The 22,081-nt window shown below is 42.0% G+C and overlaps 1 protein-coding gene across 1 annotated transcript; it reads left to right on the plus strand.

Annotated features, from left to right (window-relative positions):
• Nucleotides 1-1,702: 1,702 nt before the first annotated feature.
• vwc2 (von Willebrand factor C domain containing 2) lies at nt 1,703-16,211 on the plus strand (the record flags this gene model as incomplete). Its single annotated transcript, XM_079230197.1, has 3 exons — nt 1,703-2,329; nt 3,735-3,864; nt 16,060-16,211. The coding sequence occupies 3 exons, from the start codon at nt 1,703-1,705 to the stop codon at nt 16,209-16,211; spliced, it is 909 nt and encodes a 302-aa protein (XP_079086323.1).
• Between the last annotated feature and the right edge of the window lie 5,870 nt (nt 16,212-22,081).

The raw sequence follows: 22,081 nt of genomic DNA on the forward strand, positions 1-22,081 counted from the left end.
CTATTGGCAGTGTGGGCCTTTAAGATACTGTGGTGCTGTGGCTAGTGTGTACCCAGTTGACAACCAGCCTGAGGGCGACCAAGGCCTCCGTCCTGATGGAGAGTGCAGCAGCAACAGCAGCCTCAGTACGACAGCTAGTAACAGCTGTTAAGGTGGAGAGGTGAGGCTGAAAAAGCCAAATGAGGTCCTTTTACTAATGAGGCCCTCTCTCTCTCTCTCTCTCTCTCTCTCTCTCTCTCTCTCTCACACTCGCTCAGCTGCAGCAGTGAGCAGTGTTATCGGTATGCACCTCGTTCTGCTTCCTCTCCGTTCCAAAGCAGCTCCAAGGATTCTGCCTCAAACATAGCAATTCAGCTAAAATGCAGCACAAACACCACTGCTGTGGCAGCAGTCAATTTGAGCTCCTTTCCCTCAGACTGGATCAGAATTCATGAATATCAAAATGAGTGTCTTAAAACATACAGAGAGACTTTGACTATGTAGTTGGAGCTGGATGAAATGACTGCATCTGGTTGTTCCAGCATTATCCCTGCTCTCTCCATGTATTACCACATATTTGCTTATGGTTTATTTAATGCTTAGTTGCTCACCACCTCCTGCCAGGGGCTCCAAATCGCTCTGTTGGAAATTAAGCGGTGTTCATTGAGTTTGACAATTGAATCAATAGGGTGAACTATTCTTAACAAGCGCATACAGGACTTAACATTTAATTGTTGAGTCAGTCAATACGGAGTAATCTCACCTTTCAAAATAAGCGATAAATGTTGACACGGCTGCAGCCCGTTAAGCGGAGAGATGACACCGAACATTTGGCGAGAGGGAAACGAAGGGAAGTAGGCCACCGAACGCAGCAGAGCATCATAGCAGGCATTGGAATGTCAAGTTGCTGCATTATATCCAGTTAAGCGAGGGACAAAAACAAAGACATTTTCAAAAATGTGCAGTGTCTGCAACGTCGACAGTTGATCCTGAGATTTCACTCGACTCGAGCTGCTGTGTATTGACTCCTCTGACAACTGGGAAGAAAGTGATGTGCTTTTACTTTTGATTAAAGCAAACCAATGAGATACTTAGTGGGCCTTTGTCAGAGAAAAAGTTTTGCTGCACATAAGGCACTTTGCAAAAGATCTGGCCTCATTTTGAAATGTATATAGCTACTTCTGTCAGCTATAGTAGATACATCTTTCCAGACTGGAATTATGTTCTATTTTCAAATCAATTTCTGCTTTTGTAAAGTTGACTGCGATTCATTTAAAAAAAAAAGCAGACATTGATCCTGATTCTTTGTTCCATGAGAAGAGCAGGAGCTTAAGAGTGTTAGATTCAGGTCCTTCCTTGGACATTTTCCTCTCACTCCGTCACTGCTGGGAGGTATTGATGCGGGCAAGTGTTACAGTATTGATTTCCTAACACAGCCCAATGAATACTCTCTGTCCTGATGATCCAATTCACAGACTTGCGTCACACTCAGCGGGATACTTGCTTGACACGACGGGGCAGTGCTCGGAAGTCGCCCGCATTTCTTGCACTGTCCTCGAGACTAAATGAAACAAACCCCACACCTGGGAGAAAAAGTGACAAAATACTGAGTGCATAACCCCAGTTCAATTTTCTCTTTCCAGATGGACTGGCTCACACTTGGGATGTGAAGTGTGTTATGTGAGCCATAGGTGTTTTCCCACCTCGCTGGTGGTGGGGAGAGATGCTGCACTCCGTTGCCATGACAGCAGAAGTTCTCTTTGTTCTGGGGGTTCTGATTAGCGGCGCTCAGTGCAACCCTATAGTGACCTTACCAGCCAGCCGAGAGCGCCTGGAAAGAGTGTTGACCCAAGCCAGGGAGGAAAAACATCAGGACGAGCAGGCCCCCGAGGAGCCCCTCGGATACGGCGCTCAAATCAATGCTTTGGGCCCCAACAGGACTGCTGTGAGGACGAACATCAGCTCCCAGACACAGGGATCTAAGGGCAAGAAGCCCCAGGAGCTGTGGACAATACAGGACAGCCTGAATCAAATAGACGAGGGCCCCACGAGTGACGTCACCCTCTCCATGGACGCCATTGACGAGTACGCCTACCCAGACTACAGGGGGAAAGGCTGCATGGATGAGAGCGGCTTTGTGTTCGCCATCGGTGAGCAGTTCACCCCGGGCCCTTCGACCTGCCCGTGCCTCTGCACAGACGAGGGCCCTCTGTGCACCAAGCCAGAATGTCCCAAGGTTCACCATCGCTGCATTAAAGTGGACACCAGCCAATGCTGCCCGATCTGCAAGGAGAGAAAAAACTACTGCGAGTTCCGGGGAAAAACCTACGCCTCGCTGGAAGAGTTTAAGGTGAGCCCATTAACCGCATTCACTCATTTTTTGACATGAAAGAATTGCTGACAGAACACTCCTGGGTGCTTGGTTGAGTTTATCACAGGCACTACACAGAAGCTAGTTACCTTGCCTCACAGCATGCAAGTGAGCAGGCAGGCAGATTTATAATGGCAAAGGTCAGCACTTGTCTTTTTTTCTTCTCGCACAACGCCTGTGTATTACCGGAGGCTGAATTTAGCGATGCCTGCCTTCAGCAGAGTGTTTCCATATTCAGTTTGTTGATACACGCGATAGAGTTCCAGTTATAGTAACGCTACAACTCCGCCGAGCACGCTGACGTTTGTGAGCGCGAGGAGACGCGCCGGCAAGATCTTTCATGTTTTATCTTCTGACACCTCTTTGAAAGGCTCGCCTCAGGGTCGCACCACGGTCTTGGTTTTACGTCTTCATTCGCCAGCACCTGAAGCTTCTCTTCATGCTCCCGAGAGTCTCAGCAGGAGGTCACGGCTAATAAGGCATTATCCTCCTCTAACTCACCGTGTTACTGACGCCTTAACGTCAAATCCAGCTGTGGGAAATTTAAAGAATGCAGTACTTCCACAGGAGGCATACGTCAGCCTTTGTGGCGTGCAGTGGAGAGGAGGGTGCTTTGAAACCAAGCAACAGGCAGGTTTTTATGCTTGATTGCTAAGTTCTTGGGCATTGAGTGCTGCCTCTCTCAATTTCTCACAGAGTGCCGTGCGGAGGCGCGAGCCTGTGCAATCTGCAGAAACGATGGCGGAATTAACCTTTGCTCTCTTGTTAGGATTAAAGGTGTATGGCTCTTACAATTGGCTGCTAAATGAAGTCTTTCACAGAGGGTGGAGGGGCTGGATGTAATTCAAACCGTATACTATCAGTCCCAGCTTTTGTCCCACATTTGTTCTATTACCAGACTGACAGGAAGGCTCGGATAACCCATCATTTCTAATGTTTCTGTTCACGCACCAAGAAAATTGGAAGCATTTCTCTTTCCCTTCCCATTGCTATCGATTTCTCCACGTCCCCTGATTGGAAAATGGAGTTAAATTTTCCACTCTGTCCTCTTTAAAATGAGGCATTCATTGACAGTGAAGTTTAGAATGATGGTACTTCCCTTTCTAGATGTAGCTTTGTGACATTGGATGCACACTCGATTACACCGTACGAGCCAGAAAGAGTGTGTGCTGTTTATTGTGTGTGTGTGTGTGTGTGTGTGTGTGTGTCAGGGAGACAAAGCAGTGGCAATAGAGATACATACACTGAGACAAACAAAGAGCCAGGCACAAAGATAACAAGTCATTAATGAAAAGGAGAAGAGTCTTTGTTGTGTATGTGTATCCGTGTGTGAACCGTTTGTTGGGGGGGTTTTAATTACTTATTTCTTTTCTGCTACCAACAGGTGTCTCCATGCGAGAAGTGCCGTTGTGAGCCGAGCGGGGAGGTGCTGTGCTCTGTGGCGGCCTGCCCTCAGACGGAGTGCGTGGACCCGGAGTACGAGCCGGATCAGTGCTGTCCCATCTGCAAGACCGGTGAGTGGAGAGAGCCTTTCCTTTTTGAGCAACACTGCGATGAACACCATGGTGGCTGCTGAATAAGCTCCACTCAGAGCTGACCAGTGTCAAATGTTTCTGCTCAAGGGCACCTCAAGAGGAGTCATGAGGGCAAGGTGGCGCGATGCTCATTTTGCTGACGCGGGGCACGCAGCATGCTGCACTGCAGTGTTTTCAGTCAGATTGCATGTTTGAAATAATGAGATCATATTAAATGAGGATTAAGTGAGGATAATCGGTTATGGCCTGTTTTTGTGTTTTTTGCTCACGTAATAATTTTCAATCTTAATTTCTATGTTATTCTGATGGAAGCTGCAGCGTGAATTCCAAATCTGTCGCCACTGTCTAGTGCAGAGATTTGAGGTTCGCTCGGTTTTCTTTTTTTCGCTGCTAGTTTTCGGAGGTTCGGGATCGTGTTGTGGTTTTTGAGCTTCGGCCCGCCTGAGAAGGAGGAGTTCCGCGGCTCAGAGTCGATTATCTGAAGTTGTTTCGAATGATTCCAGACAGCATGTCCTAGATTATGTCCCCTTGTTTTCTTGGTGTGACTCTAATGCAACATGGCAATGTCAGCAACATTGCTTCCTTCAGCAAAAAGAATGATGACTAGCGATATGTATCTCTGACTTGGGATCTTGAAGTGGCGCGGGCTGTCTGCATGGAGACAAAATCCCTTGCGACTAGAGACGAGCTGCACAGCGCGTTCCACATAAAGATGCTTCGTTTGTATGAGCCGCTTATTAGAAAGACACCACCGCTAATATCATTTTTGAGTAAAACTGCAAGCGAGACACTTTGATTGCCATGCCGTTTGTTGGAACGGAGCATTTAACACATTAGTTGATGAACATAACGGTTTAGAAAATAACAGAGAGTGTGGGCAGATTCACAAAAACAAGGTTTATCGTCAAAAGAGATAATCTAATTTGATGGAATAAACAAAAAGGCCTCATTCAGCATATACCATCTACTTAATTCATTATAATTACATCCATCATATCACATTAGTATAATTCATGTCTGATTTTAGAGTCATAAAACATTATAGAAATTTGCATGTAATGACTGTCCCACTAAAATTGAATTTCCATCCCGTAACCTTGCAACTAAGAGTTAAAAACATTGGTAGTCGTGGAGCGTTACTCACTCTATTAATATTTAACTCCTTTAATCTTGGGGAATACATGTTGGTCCTCTGTTCCCTTTTATTTTTGCTGTTTATCCACTTTTTTAGAAATGCACATATTGATCATGCTGAAAGTGCTTTGTGCAGAGTTTGGGCAGCGCCCCCCCTCCCCCCAGTGAAATGCCCAGTGGATTTGAGGGGTTACATTCGCAAGCACATCCGTCTCGCAGACAGATGTAGGTACAGTACAGCATGTGCATAGATGTCTGCAGAAGAGCTTGCAGCTATACTCACAAAGTTCCCCCAAATCCACGGGCCCATTCAGCCGATGAGGATTTTCAGTTCTAAGATGGCATCAGTCCCCTATTTACCATAAGATTACCACATTTTACTATTCAATAAACAGAGCTCCCTACGTTTAAGACGCCAAGTTACTTGACCACAACTAACACCGTCGCAGTCTGAATGAGAAATGCTCTCTGGGGTTGAAGTGGCACTACACGGATGTGACGCATTGAGACCAGTTTTCTCATTGCGACCTGTGCTCCGCCTGTGAAAACAATTGCATGATTACTTTTGTGTCTCTTTCTAAACTGGCGTGGTAAATTGAGCATGTGTAGTTTGACAATATGTGCTTTAACCAGGCAGAGAGCATTTAATGTGGTTGTGAAGTGGGCGTAGCCGCTGGTTCTGGACAAACAGTATTGTAGCCCAAATGTAAAATCCCATTTCAAGTTTTTCTCTTCATCACATTCTCAATGTTCCTCATTGTAGAAACACAATGAGGAAACTCAGGAATGGTTGAACAGGTTTGAGATGTCACCCTCTTTTTGATTTATTTGCTCTTTGTTTCTGAGAAGTCATGTTTGGCGTGGCAGACACCTCTAAATACGACATTACCCATAAGCTCTGGCTGCCGTCTCGGTGGAGAAAAAGCCAGGCAGAGGCTTCGTCAACGAATTAGTTAACGAAACACGTAGTTGCTGAATTAATTAAATTAATAAAAAATTGGCCTTGAATCTAAAAGTAAATTAATTTGAGCTTGAAAAGTTAGTTGTTCTGAAAGGCAACTACACTGGCTACTCAGTTGTTGGGTCTCAATAACCAAAATGGAAGGATTATTATGTCATAATGATGTCAGTGTGAACCTGTATGAGGCACTTAGCACTGTAAACATGTGTGAAACTAGTTAAGAGGTTCATATAGCAGTATATGTGTTATTGGTTGATGATAAAAAATAAAAAAAAGAATTGTCCGAAAAATAGTATTTTCTGTATTTTCTCTTTAATTATGCACAACATTGTTTTTTTCTTCTATAGCACTATATGCTAACAGCATCTCTGCAAAGTTTGCCTTGATTAAGTGAAGTTAAATATTTTTTTAGTAATTAATTTAGTGCATATTTCGTGTACCGTAGGTTTAGGTCCGCTGAAAGCAAAAATGCCCGAGCTTTCTTCCTGGACCTTGGACGCCTCTGGTTCTAACACAGATGGCCTCTGCTCAAGCAGATGCATCAATACATACCAAGCAAGGCCGTGTGGAATATCGTTTCATTTAGTCATATTCATAAGTAAAAATTTCAGTTTTGTAAATGGAATGTGGTTGATATCTTGCTGAGGCTTTTGTCTCACAGTGGTTTTGGTCGTAAGCTTTCCAGAAAGGTGCGCCAATCATGTGTGGCTTCAGGCTAGGGATATAAATATCAATATATATATATATATATCACTTTCGAGTCATTTATGGTTTATGTTCATATTTATGGTTGAATTGTGTTATAAACATGCAACATGGACTTATATGCTCTTGTAAGGCCAGGCTTTGCAGTTTTTTTTTTGCTATGTCACATCAGTGGGTTTGGTATTGATTCATGGAAGTATGAGGACTTGGAGTGAGGAAGACCTCCTGATGAAGAATTCTGCCCCCAGTTTTGGGGGTGCTGGGGTTTATCATTAATTAAAAAATATATATATATATATATATATACACACACACACACACAATCAAGTTGTTGTCTTTTAATAGCTTTGCTTCGTTACACTGACATTCTGCGGGGTTCACCAGAGCTTTGTGTACATTATAGCCCAAACCTGAATGCTTTGCTAAACCAAATTTTTTGAAAACGGAAAATCCATAAAAAAGTATTTCTGGCAGCAGTATTTTGTATTTCATTTTGATACATTTATTTGAGGGGTATTTTGTATCAAAATGTATTTTTGCCCATCTCTGCCTGTACGGCACTTTGCTCAAATTAGAATTCTGGTCCTACATCGTCATGCAAACTGTCAGCTCGGCCTCACTCGCTTTTAGAGTAATCTACAGGAGCACAGTGGTATTTATGAAGATGCAAAAATAGCCTTGAGCAGCATTTTCGCCTCATTTGCACAGCAGTCAGCCTACAGTGCTTTTAAAAAAAAGCAGCAGCAGGTGAGATTTGTATGTTGAAAATAAACATATTTTCCGGTTTGTGCCAATCCTTTTGACTTCTCATTTATATGTCTCCTGCTGTTGTTGCCATGTATTCAGGAGAGCTCTGCATACCAGAGCTGTTAATTAAACCGAGTTGAGTATCGTCGTAGCAGAATGTGTTGAACAACCTCTCATTGGGCAGGGAATATTTCTGGCTCCGATTTGATCACCAGGGCCGATGGGGTTGTCACGGTGTAAACAGAAAGTGTGAACACACTCTGCAATCAACACGCATCTTTGTGAGTGTCAGACTCTTCTGGTCTACTGGATGATATGGAGGTCTCTGTCTGGGGAAAATAATCCATCAACAACATTTCTCTTTGAAGACTTAGCTGCCACATGCTTTCATTTGCATGCACTTCATTTCACACTTGACACCTTAAACAAACATGTTAAAATACTACAGAGAGGATGATTTCTCAAATAATTGGAAGCGAGAGAAGTAAACGAGACATACATCTAAACGAAATCACAGATCTCCTGTCAGCTCGCGTCAATATCATGGGCATCACACATCGGATTTCACTTTGTCTTTTATTCATGACGTGTCTTTTCCAGGTATTAAAAGACTCCTTGATTTAAACAATGAGGAGCATTGATTGTAAACTCCCATCTCGCCGTCGTTGGTCACGCAGCACTCAATAAGAGACAGCGGCACAGCCGTGATGAAATACTGACGATGTAAAATAAGGTTACTGGAGGCCGTCGGAGAGTTCCCGCTCAGGTGGGGTTGTTTGTCTTGTCCGCAGATGTTGCTTGACGCGTGGACAGATGTTGAGACCTCCCCGATGCAACTGGCATGTCACATCAAAGCCAAGCTCATTACTGGGAAAGAATTAAACACTCATCCAGATGCGAAACGCCACCAAAAAGTGTCGTGGAGTTTACGAGAGAGCGTTGAGCATAAAAAAGGCGGAGAAAAAGAACATGAGAAAAAAATTGTATACAGCTCTGATCATAAACAACCTCAGATTTGGTTTCTCATTCAACAAGTCAGGTCGTCACCGTTTTCCTCCTATTGATATAAATCACAATGAGGTATTTTTGATGTTTGATTAGTCCGTCAAATATGCGCCGGCATTATCTTGGCCTTTTCAGGCATGCAAAAGCAATGCTTATGGGCACAGCGCCCTGTCTCAGATGTGTCATTCAGCCTGTATGCGATGAGACACTTGGGGAAGAGCCAGGGGAGGAAGATGAAAGTGAGAGGTATCGCTAACATCCACCCCAGACAGTTGTTCATGAATATCAAAGGACAGCTGTGAATGAAGGCAGGTTCTCATCATATTTTACTCATTATCTCAAAGCACTGGAAGACATTGCAATTAAATGGTTTCCTACTCCCTAAAGTTTAGCTCTGTCACTCGCTCGCCATCATAACTTTAATCAGGCGCTGTTGATTCTGTAAAGAACTTTGATACAAGTCAATAAGGGAAACATGCTCTCTAAACTTCAGTGTTTTTTTTCTCCTTTTTTTTCTACATTACAGGATCCTGTAGGTGTTAAAGTGTTTGTTGTCAACTCTGAGCCAAGCGTGTCTTGTGTCTTTCGCAGAATCTGCTTTTGAAGCAAAAATAATAATAAATCTATACGGGAGAATCCTCTCTCCTCGGCCGCGGCTCCCTCCCTCTTGTCCTTTGCTTGAGCAGGGCATTGCCCTGGCAACGCGTGAGGAAACAAGCGGTGCTCTTCAAGACTCCTCAGACATTAGGGTCAACACTAATCTGGGAGGGATGTGACAAACAGCCTGAACCCGAGCCAAAATCACTTCAAATAGAGCAACACGAGACATGGTGGTTGCCAGCAGGGATGGAGACTCATTTAAATGAAGAGAGGCGTGACTCATAGAGCAGAGTGCCTTTTTAAAGAAGGAATACAGACACCAAACAAAACCATGAGTGAAAGGGCGTTGTTTATATGTATGTGAAATTGTGTCTTTTGTCGATTTGAAGCCTGACAAGACAGAAGAGGCTTCTTTCTAATTGACTGTTTAAGCTCTGCTTCCCATCGTTACCATCACGCTTTCTGTTCACACAACGTTTACAACGATAACAGCGTGATGATAATGATAACAGCGGGGTACATTTACTATTGAAATCCCAGCCAAGTTTTAAACAATTAATCTTTGATTTCACACAGACGGTAATAAAAGCAGGTCTCGTTGTTACAAGTCAACGGGCGTTGATTTTGCCGGCTGAATTTGCACGTTGCTAGAAGGTTTCTTCAGATGTCTCTAGCTAGGATGCAACAATTTTATGCTGAAACTCGGACTCCAATGCGTTTAGCTGCTACATACAGAATGGTATGCCTAAAACAACAACTGTTGTCTGGTCTCCTAAATACGAGTTTCCCAGAAAATAAAACTGCTTCGTCAATTACGTTTAGGGGGAAATATTTTTTGCTTTTAATGTATCACAAATACGCTTCGAAAGTCTGTCCGTGTAAGGTCTAATTCAAGCTTGAGCAGAGATGGTTTGTGGGGTTTGTCGGCGTGGACGGATGTGTCAAAGAAAAACAGACTAATTTTGTAATTTTTTCTCTTCAGCTTTTGTGTGTGTTGTAACATGTTCCACACTGACTTTTGGCCATTATGTAATCAGGAATAATAACTAAAGTGTAATATTTTTGGGGTTATTTTTTAATACAAATTTGAAATGAAAAGTAGGACATTTTGCATCATTTAAAGAATTCACATTATGAACCTTTTGGTTTAATTCATCACACAGCTTTATCTAATTATCTAAAAGTAATTTTCCATGGCTGAACTTCAGAGTTATGGCCACAACAGAAAAAGGTCAGTGTAATGGAGGGAATAGTAAGTCACATTATGTCTTAACAATTAGAGAACTGCTGGGTCACCGAATTTTCCTCTGAATAAAAGTCAACACTAATCAGACCAAATACATTTGTCACAATACAGATATGCAGTCTGACAAAACTAAACAAAAAGATCTATGAGATGGACATCAGAGCTATATATATATATATATATATATATATATATATATATATATATATATATATATATATATATATATAGTTTATGAGGTTGAAACTAATCTCTCGGTGAAGCACATCAGTCGTGACAGTCGTGCAGCTGGGTTGTTCATCCACAAAGTTTACCAGTGGGCGCAGTATGCTGGAGACAACACATGCAAATATTTGCATGAGGTGGCACTTCATTAAAAACTGCGGCTTTGAAGCGAGGCGGTTCATATTTGAAAGCACGCACCCGTTTCACACGGCATCTACGAAAGAAATCATTCATATTTTTATAATAATAAGTCTCTGCCGGCAATGCTCTCCCACTTCCTGTCTTCACAAAGGAAGGTCCTTATTATTCTGCATTTATAATGCAAATGTACTCAAGAAATGCATTAAGAAGAGTGATTTCTGTTATTCTTCTCTTTCCATTACCTTATAATGGCACTCTGCATGTTTTCAACATTTCAGAAAGAAGGGGTGCGATGATCGGGATGCGTCTTCCTTTCCCCGTCCATTATCTGGCGCTGCAACAGAGCCAAAAGCCACAGGTGCTAATGGTCATGTTTTTCGCACGCTACCCATGCCAACTTCTGACGCGCTGTAGTGACAGTTTGGGTCCAACTGTTCATGCACATGCACAGTCCATTTGTCTCTGCCTCTTGTTGAAAAGCTCTTGTGAAGCCTGACGAGCCTATAAAAACCTCTTTCTGCCACAGAGAGCGAGAGGCACAGAAAGACAGAGCGTGATGGAGAGACGAGGATATAATATATTAAAAAAGCGGTGACAAAAGGGCGGGTGTTATATGAATGGCAGAACAATAGGGCAACAGCAATGAGTAAGCGCAGTGGCTCAGAATCCATGAATTAATTAACACAAAGGAGTGTCATGCTACCGGGAGTGATGTGCTGTGTCTTAATCCTAGCTTCAGAAGGAAGCTCTTTTGATTTATTTTGTAAAGTGCAATTGTTCCCCCCCCCCCCCCCCCCCCCCCCCCCGCATTTTTCTCCCCTAGCATATCCTCAATATAAGCGTCTTTTATTTTGTGAAACTGTGTTCTAAATGTCGCTAATGATGATGAATCAGTACCGACAGCAACCAGAGTTGTTATTCAGATAGGGTGTGTGCGTGATCATCTGAAGACTTATAAATGCGTCGGGGTTGACGTTTTGACAGGCCTCTGCAAACTGTTCACATTGATTGATGTGCCTGCGCGCGCCCTCTGCTTGCTGCCGTCCAATAAAATGTGGTGGCTGCAGCGGAAAGACTCCATTTATCAGCATCTTAATTATACAACAGAGTGGCTCAAGACCTTGTTAGTCGAAGGAAAATAACCATTGTTATGCTATACTTGATGTTGTGGAAGCAATTCCCACAGTGTTTATATTTTGCAATGCGGTTTGAGAGATAATGGATGATTTATGAGCTCATATCTTCCAGCCACTGGTTGAGGACAGAGGCACTCTCACGAGACAAGTCTTCCCATCACACCTAGTACCAAAGGATGCTGTGAGATGATACAAGGTGAACATTTTCGTATTCGTATTCTTGGCAAGTGTAACTTTAGTACTCGCAATGTTGTCGGATAGAAAGGAGCAGCAAAATAAGCCGGTTGCTTAATTCTTATCAACCACCTTAACCCAAAAGGTGCTCTATTACAAAGGTGACGCTGTATTAGGCCGATAAGTTCCAGCCATTGGTTTGAAATGGAAAACACTTACTGTCTCAAAGTGGGCATGGTCATGGCGTGTTCAAATAATTGGTTGTAATCTGTGTTCACACAACTAGAGTTAATAGACTCAATACCTGCTGCTAGTCTCCCAAATGGAGAAATGCTAGTTTCAAAATGGCAGTGGCGAAACCCATGTGACACAGATACAGGAAACCGACTCTGTTGTCAAACTCTGCTTCCACATCAACATTTCCATTAGTGAGATCCAATTTCCTGCAAAAAAAAGAAGGGATCCCTTGGGGTACACTTCAGAACTATATTAAAAGTACTGCGTAAGAGTGCTTAATTTGTTTTTTTTGCACAATTCCCACTCTGTGCATTCCAACCTTGAAGTGATGTATGTAAGACTGCCTTCAGCAAGATTTCTGCTTTATTTGTGGTGCAGCCAATCTAAGAAGTGTGGAACAAAGTGCCATTGAAAACCTCTCAATATGGAATCAAATTTTAGAGTGTAGAAAAAAATTAAACTTGAGTTAAATGTCTGAATCCTGGAACAAGCAGTGGAGGATATAATCATGTGAATCGAATCCTGAAGAGTTCAGCGTAATCACCCTACTCCCAGGATGCATCTCGTTCTTGTTCTCCAGCATGAAAATTCTCCTCCAATAAACCACAAGTGGTGATCTGAAGGGCATGGTAATGATGGCCAATGAAAAAAGCAATTTTGATAAGCAGATAAGCACATATTGTGCTTATTCGTGGCAGATATCAGAAACTGCCAATACCCCTAAAAGCACTTCAATCAAGTCCAGTTTTGTGTACAATTAATGTTAAATTTGATCAGCATTGGTTTAATACTGAATGAAATCATGTCAGAACTGGCCACTGACACCAGGAGAAGAATGTTCACACGTCTTTTGTTTTTACTTTTTCTCTGTCTCTTACTATTTTGGGAAACAAAATGAATGCTCAGACGTGAGAGCCCATTTCCCACAGAGATGAAATGAAAGGCGCCGCATTTGGTCTCTTGTGTTCATTCTGCTCTTTGACTACCTGCACACTAGTTTGCTGGGATGTCATGAAACTTATCTTAAAGAAACCAGATGAGATGTAGAACAGCACTGAACACCGTATGGGAATGTGGTCATTGCAACAGACATGGTGACTAAAAGATGACAATAACTGAAGTCCTGTCCTACTTTCCAACTAGCTTGTGTCTCATTGGCCTTCATTCCACAATGTATTCTGGAGTCTTTGTGGGAAGCTGAAATATTCAGCTGGATAATTCTGCTAGTGTCCTTTTCTATCTATCTATCTATCTATCCACACGAATATCTGTTCTAGCTAATAGAACGTGACCACTTTGTCGCATCTGAGACTAAGATAGAAACATTATGAAAACTTTATAATGTAATTATTACAAAAAAACAATTACAAATATTCTGCATTTTGGTAGTCGCCGTCTTGTTTTTTTTTGCAACCAGAAGTGCAACTGAACACACACACAGACATGTAAACCAGAAAGGGTACAGTTAAGTGGCATGAACTTAAAAAGCAAGTTATCAGACAAAAACATGGACGGCACCAACCCAAATTCCTTTTGTGTACCATACTTGGCAATAAACCTTTTCTGATTCTGGACAACTCCTGGATTTGACAACCCAATGCTAGCGACCTTTAAATCACCTCAAGCATACCCTGCTTCATGGTCTATTTGACTCTAAATGGGACCATCGTTTACTTAATGATCATGCTGTAATGAAGAAGACTCGAAACTAGCGATGGATTCCATAAACTCATGTTTACAAAGTTTAGAGGTAATAAATCAAATAAGAAGTAGAATCATTTTCTTAGAGACTTCTATAAAATCAGACTTCTTTTTACGACCAGAGGAATCTATTGGAGAGAATGCTTTTTTTAAAAGAACTTACGCATTGACCTTTCAGACCAGGAGGTTGCCGCCTGGCAGCAACAATTTAGCTTAGAAGGCCGGCAGAGCATACCGGGCACAGTAACGGTGAAAATATTCGAACTTTCTGCCATCCTCTGGTACTGAATTTACAACTGCTATGTTGCTCCCTCACATCAGAGAAAGTTGTTTTAAGTTTACAAAGTAATATTAAGAGAAAGTCGCATTTTAGAGCTTCATGCATTACTTAATTATAATTGATATATTTGGTTCCTTCACCATAGCAACATATCGTGCTGGTTTCATTTAGCCATTCTGGTTTCCAGTGCCGTCCAGAAGGTGTTGTCAGTCTGTTGTCTGCCTGATTCCATGTTAATGCAGCATAACAAGCTCACAGAGACGGCAACTCCAGACTCGTAAAACTAAGAGTGGATATTTGGGCTGGAGGGTGTGTTTTACGTTTATGAACTCACGGCCTCCAATCTGTCATTTGTTCATATATTTTATCACTCAATAATTTGGTTGTGGCACAGGTTATGAAGTGCACATAAAGGAAAAAGTGTCCCCTGGCACTTAGTGAATGTAAAATAAAACATTTGCAATAATACTGTTCGTCTGGGTCAACACACTGATTCACAGGCTATGTATCCTGATGTGTACCAGATTTATTGACCAAAAAAAAAGAAACACAAGATATTCTATTCACAGGGGCAGCAGAATTTGCAGGTTATTGTATTTCATATTTTACCTGCGTCCAAACTGACAAGGGTGTCTGTAAATTCATGGATTTCAAAATGATTGGGATCCTTCGAGCAGCACAAAGGAATGGGACTTTGAGTTGTGTTTCGTCCTTAGACTGCATTTTCCCACATTGAACAGTGTCCTTGGTGGGTCTAATAGCAGAAAAATAACACAGACGAGTGCCACCTCAACATAAGGAGGATTTTTCTTTTCTCCATATCTGTACGCAACTTTGAACAATAAGACATAAACAATCATCAAGTTGTTTTTTTACTTCAATAATGTGGCATTTTTCTGATAACGTAAAAGAAACGCATTGAAAATATACAAGGCCAATTTCAGATTCCATTTTGAAACATATATAGAGAGGTGCAAGAATGAGTCATAACCCGGAAATTAGTTACTGATAGTATCTTTGTGATTCCCCAGTTGTTGTTTTTATGGGTTTTTGGTTGCAATAAGGTCTGTTGTTAACACACGCTTAAGAGATTTTAACATTTTGTTCTATGATATAAAACAGTCAGTAAATACCCCTCTTCTGAATTATGAAGCCTTTAACATGGCGGTTGCTAACAAGTGGCTACCGTAAAAAAAATACGTCATCACGCAGACTAGTCCGCCCTTAGAGCCTCGTTGTGTAGACTCACGCTCATTCGACTGTGGTCTAGTTGGTTTATAGCCTAACATTAGCTTTTTACTGCCGATTCACGCTTCAAAAATCATAAATGTGGTGTTCATTTGTGAAGATCACCTTTCTAAACTCAACGTGTAAGTGTCAAACGTTTGGCACAGAGCTTATTTTCTGCAATAATCCAAAATTCAATGGAAGAATCCAGTGGCGGGCCGTGGATTTTCCAGCTGGGCCTTTAGTGGATCAGCTGTTCGCAGGCTGCACCAGAGCGCTGGCCAGAAGCTGAGGAACACAGGAAGACAGGAGCTGTGCAATGAGAAAATAAGCTAATAGGGAAAAATAATTATAATACATGTAGTGTATTTGTGAAAAACAATTACATTATAAAATAGATATCACTTTTAATTCCATAAATAAAAAAAATAAAAAAATGTAATTATAAAATAGCTTTAACTTTGTGATTCTGTTTAGGCCAGCAGAGAAGGCTTAGCAGGCCATGACAGCCCTCCACTAGAAGAATCCCGTTGGCCAGTGTGGCGCTAACTTCTGGGTTGGCCTCCAAAAATACATCATCTCTGCACCACTTTATCATAAGGCTTGTTTTCCACGTTGCTCCATAATTTCCCTGATTTTCTTGTACCACCTACAGGGCCGAATTGCTACGCGGACACGACGGTCATACCGGCCGGCCGAGAGGTGAAGATTGATGAGTGTACGATCTGCTACTGCACATACGAGGAGGGCTCATGGCAGATTGAGCACCAGGCCACCTGCAGTAAGAACGAGTGCCAGCGGAGCTAGAGACTAGCGCGGTCAGAGGGGACATTGACGCAAAACACCGGCACCAAACCGCATGTGAACTCTCGGCCTTTAGCGCTGGCTACCGGACGTCAGGGTCGGACAGCAGCCCTCCAGATTTCATCATTTGGTATTACTGAGAGATAGGAAAAAAAAGAAGCTTTTATGAAAGTTTATAATCCACACAAAGAATATCTATTTATCTATGTATTACATTATTTATGAATATCCACAAATATAGGAGTCTTTAATGCTGAAGTAGTGAACAGCTATTTTTTATAGCCTCTGTATTTTATTAAGCGATGTATTGGACCAGAGGTCAATAAAACAGAATGTATAGAACACACACAGCTGTCTTTGGAGGTGAAAACCCTTCAGTGTCTCGACATGTGGTGTCACCCGACAAATCCTGACACCTGCCCCTCTCCCACCAAAGTGCAGACTAGACTATGTGCGACCCCTTTGCTGTGTAGACAAGTTAAAAACAGAAGGAAATTCAAGAGGACTTTTGACTGTTTCCTGATTTATTTGATCTTTTTTGGATGTTCAAAAGTGTTTTAATTTGAAAGTGCTTTTTTGTATTTCTCTTGGTACCGTGTGTTCATGTTTTAAATAAACGCCAATCTGGGCTGTGTAAAAGCTCAAATGGTACATTTCAGCTATAAGTCTTCATGTTTTTGCAGGAAGGGTGGCGTTTTACGTCAACAAGCTTCCAGCTGAATAAAATGTTCGCGATTTGACTTGAATCAACAAATGACATTGAGATGGGACGATCAACAACGTTTTGTGTTCCAGAAATCACAGAGAACTTTGCATGTGACAAACGGGAGCAAATCTTCTCTTAGGATCTAAGAATATTTAAAACATTTTCTTTAAGCTCCTGGATGACAGTTTGTGTGAAAGCTTCAGGTAAATATTTAATGAGTTGTCAAGTCATTTTTGATGCCGCGGTTTAACTTTCAATATCTAAAAGCATCACAATATCAACAAAGAGGCTGGAATACATCTCAATAGTCTATTCATTCTATTTTCAACCCCATTAATTAAAAAGCCAGGAAGGACACTCCGATGTCATTGATCCCAATTTGCTTCAAAAAAGTATAAACTGAAAGGTCATAAGACTTGAAGCATATTTTCCATGACTTCATCTTCAATTTGAGGATGAGGAGTAATGAATGTGAGTGTCTGGCAGAGCCACAGGGGCACATCGACCAGCAGATCAAAACGAAGATTAATAATTTAAGTTTAGGTTATGAACACTGAAGGGCGGGCTGTGATAAATGGATGCAGATGTTGTGTTTCTGTTTCTGCCTGTCATCTTTTGCATTTGCAGCACGGCACTCTCTGTGTAACCCTATGCAATGTGCCGGCCACTCTGCAAAACTCTTTGTTCGAGGGGTTGCCAGACAACAATGTGGATCCAGCAGTGAGACGTGCCTGTCAGCCAGCCTGCTGGATCGAGGTAAATAAGCCTAAATGCATGTACATGCTACGTAACAGGCTTCTCTCAGAGCAGTAGGGGAGCGTCTGCATGGATCTATTAAGGTTCTCTTGCCAGCCTTAACTCCTGTTTCTACGACTGTTAAAAGTCCTCTCAAACCAAACTCGTTTATTCAAAGAAAACCGGATTTCTGCTCGTGCATACAATACTCCTATTTACCACTCCTTCATGTGCCCCTCCTCAATTTCTTTCTAATTAGAGGAAGTACTGCAGTGTCGTGTCTATTATTTCATTGTACAAGATAATATTCCCTTACGTCCGATTGCCCAAAGCAGCTTGCCTGCTGTGTCTCAGCCAGTGAAGTAATGGCTCTGACCAGGCACGTTATCTATCACCCCTATCTGTTCTATCCAGGCCATAAACATTCACAATTGGCTTTAGATCAGTTCATATTCCAGCAGTTATTCAAGATCAATTCTGTGTATGACTGGATAAGAGAAAGTGGTGATTAAAACTGCCTATAGAGTCTACTCATCAGAAACGAGGCTGGGTCTTTTACTTTGAAATAAAAATCCCAGAGTGGTAGGCATCTAAACTCCTTCAAAGTCGGGCCATTAATTGGACACATCTGTTGGAGAAACCCATCAGAGATTAGCTTGGTCTCCCCAATGCTATAACTACGTAATTAGACTCCTGCCCTGTTCTATTCTGGACAATGCACACTGCTGCCCTGAGAGGAGATGTGTGCTCATATTACAGTAAATGATGAAATTCATTATTCATCTACAGCAATCGGCCAGCTCCGTAATTTGAAATTAAAGCATACATTTTGAGATGCACACAACTCTTGCCTACAAAAGAAAGTTGACAGCTTCATCAGCACACGGCTTACTTTGAGCAACTCACTAATGTAAAGGCACCAAATGAAATGTCCTCCAGAACCATAGTCTCTTGAAAGAGGATTGTGAAACGTTGTAACCTGGCCAAATGGATCAGTGAAGATTTTAAGTGTCTGACAACATTATGGAAAGGACCTTCAAGAGAAATAAAACGTCTTCATTAACCTTTTGCTTGATCTGGTCTGTTTGTCAATGTGTAGCTCCCTCAGAGTAGTCTCGTTCTGAAATATCAGCGTTGCATCATCTGAATATTGAGCCCTGAAAATGTAGATGCAGTTTAAAGACCTTTTAGATAACACCAAGCTATGCTTAGCAGCTGCGATGCACTTAACTGTGTGTGTGTTCTGGCAGTTCCGTTACCCAAACACAAGTCCAAAACAATAAAAGTTAGAATCACATATTAACATACCATTCATGTAAAATGGAGTATGCAGTGCATTCACACTGTATAATATATTATGACCCTTGAATTCAATGCACATAATCAACTGCCCCACAATGCATTGCTTGGATCTGGGTGGCAGGCTAAAAGCTTTTAATGTGTCACTTTATTACATTTTAATATGTTTTTCAGGCCAGAGTGTAACTGTTGGGATTCCTTTTTCCAAATCTGACACAGCCATTGTCCCTCAAGGTGTCCCCCAAGGTTCAGTACTTTGTCCCCTCCTCTTCATCCTCTACTTGCTCCCCCTTGGCAACATCATAGGCCACCACGGTCTCCATTTCCACTGCTACGCTGACGACACACAACTCTACATCTCCACCAAATTCATCCCACCCACTACCCCGTCACCAACTGCCTCACAGATATAACGACCTGGATGCAAGCCAACTTCCTCAAAGTCAACAGCGACAAATCTGAAATCCTCATCATCGGCCCCAAATCACTAAACAAATCGCACCACAACTTCTCCCTCTCCCTCTGTTCCTGCTTCCACACGCACATCTGTAACCTTGGTGTCATCTTTGATCCAACCCTCTCTTTTGAACGTCACATCAAGCACATCACAAAAAACACCTTCTTTCATCTTAAAAGCATCGCCCGTCTACAGTCCTCCCTCTCCTCCTCAGCAGCTGAAACACTCATCCACGCCTTCATCACCTCTCGACTGGACCACTGCAACAGGATCCTGTACGGCACATCCACCAAAACCATCAACAAACTACAACACATCCAGAACTCAGCTGCCCGTCTCCTCTCCTACTGCCGAACCAGAGACCACATCACCCCAGTCCTTCAAAACCACTCGGTCCCCATACAGAAAATAATCAGTTCAATATTCTCCTCATCACCTACAAAGCCCTTCAGAAGCCTAAACACCCCATACCTTTCTGACATCCTGCACCGACACGCTCCCACCCGCAACCTCCTCACCCCCGCTACTCTGTCCAAGCATCGGACCTGTGGGGACAGAACGTTCTCCATTGCTGCCCCTCCCTCTCTCTTCCCCATCACCTCAGACATTCTCCATCACTCGCCACTTTCAAAACATTACTTAAAACTCATTTATTTAAATTGGCTTTTAACCTGTGATGCTACTTAATTATGTTTTTGTTTCTTACCGTTTGTATTGTTACTGATTCTTTTTTTTCTTTACCATGTAAAATGCCTTGAATACCTTGTAAAGCGCTAGACAAATAACATTTATTATAATTATTATGTGTGCTCAGTTTGACCAAATGACGCCTGTTTAGAAATGTAATGCTGTGTTTTCAGAGATGATGAACACATTATAACAACAGCAGGTATAATGTGTTCATCTCTGAAAACACAGCATTACAGGAGGACCAGCTACTAATTACAGGAGGACCAGCTACTTCACCATAAAAGAGTAGGAAAATGTCGCTGTATTTATTGTGAAGTGAAAAATGACCAATGTATTCACTCTTGGCAGGATTAACATCCCTGACCAGCGCAGGTGATGTACAAATCTCCCCTCCTTCCCTGGAGAAATGAATCCAGTAGAAATGGGGCTTCAGCCGTGTTACACCAATCTCTGATGTCCATTTCCTTAGAAAACGCAATGCTATAATGTTTTCCCTAGAAGCTTTAGAAACCTATTTTGTTTTTCACGGTATGTTAGCAGTAATGTGTTTTCATGTTTGACCTTATTTTGTGTCACTCATATTATAAAATCATCACAGACAAAATGATGAGGAAGTTTGTTTGTGTTGACACCGTCACATCAGCACTGTCCTTGATTCTGCAGGCTATTGATGACAGTAACTTTGAAAATAAAGACGTGGCTGAAGTGATGATTAAGAATATATATTTTCATATCAGTCAAATAATTTAGTAGAAGAATCGGAGCATGAACATAACAAGATAAAATAGGACTCGGCCCAATGGCACTGAGCAATTGCTATGTGGTAAGCACAGTATCGTGGCTGTGAAATAGTCACGAAATGTAATCCATTGGTTTAGAGAATATGAACATGAAAATGCAAATTAGGATCCTTCTTTTGTGGTGGAAATTAAACACATTCATGTGACTGCAACGTTAAGAGCTAATAACACAATATTGAATATCAACAACGACCGCTCATGGAGGACCGGATGGGTCCCTTAAACACCGGACTTTCAACCATGTGACCGGTGTTGATCACCTCGTTTCCCTCAGCGATGCCTAAACCTAACTTTCGTTTTGTAGCACAATGTCCCGAAAAATCATTCATTACAAGCGCCACGAAAAGAAACTGGACAATTCGTTACCCTGTACACCAAAACCAATATATTGCATTTTGTGACTATTTCACAAACGGCCATGAGACTATGTTGATATGGTTGAGGTTGGAAATGATATTGAATCTACAGGCATGTTTTCAACATTTAATCGCTAACATTTAATCAATAATGTCTGAGTGTGCCTACTGCCAATTTTACCAACATATTATCAATTAAAATATGGGTAGATGAAATCAAGCGTTCTGATTGGTTGAGAGTGAGTCATGGGGTGTACTTTATTGAGCCATAATGTCCTGTACGCCTGTTTACATTTACCAAAGCGTTCCATATCAGTGCGCACTCAAAATAACAGGTTGATTTTGCGCGACCGTTAGTTGTAATTTCAAACAAACATGTTTCGTGTAAACTTTGATAATTTGGGGGGAATGACTTTTGATGAGAATGGCAGCGGTGAATAATGGGGGCGAGGGGAGAGGAGAGCAGATAAGCGGGGAGCGAGTGAGTCAAACCGGAAACTAAGATGAGGAATGAAAAGGATTCGATAGCTAATCACAAAATCGTGATGATTTCCAGTGAGATAATTACCGTCAGTAAATCACAGACTCACGCTCTCTCTCGTGTGTGTGTGTGTGTGTGTGTGTGTGTGTGTGTGTGTGTGTGTGTGTGTGCGCCTCTCCCACACATACAGGACTATTTTCTCTATCTCTGAAATGCGATACACAACGTTTGGTGGCTACAACTATTTTGTGCTGAAAGGCAGCTTACCATTTACTTACTATTTATAATGTCGCAGGTAACCGTATTATAAAAGCAATAAGGTACTTGAGGCAGTACTGTATCTACAATA

This window comes from Taurulus bubalis (genome assembly GCF_910589615.1).
Source record: "Taurulus bubalis genome assembly, chromosome: 14".
Classification (NCBI taxonomy): domain Eukaryota; kingdom Metazoa; phylum Chordata; class Actinopteri; order Perciformes; family Cottidae; genus Taurulus; species Taurulus bubalis.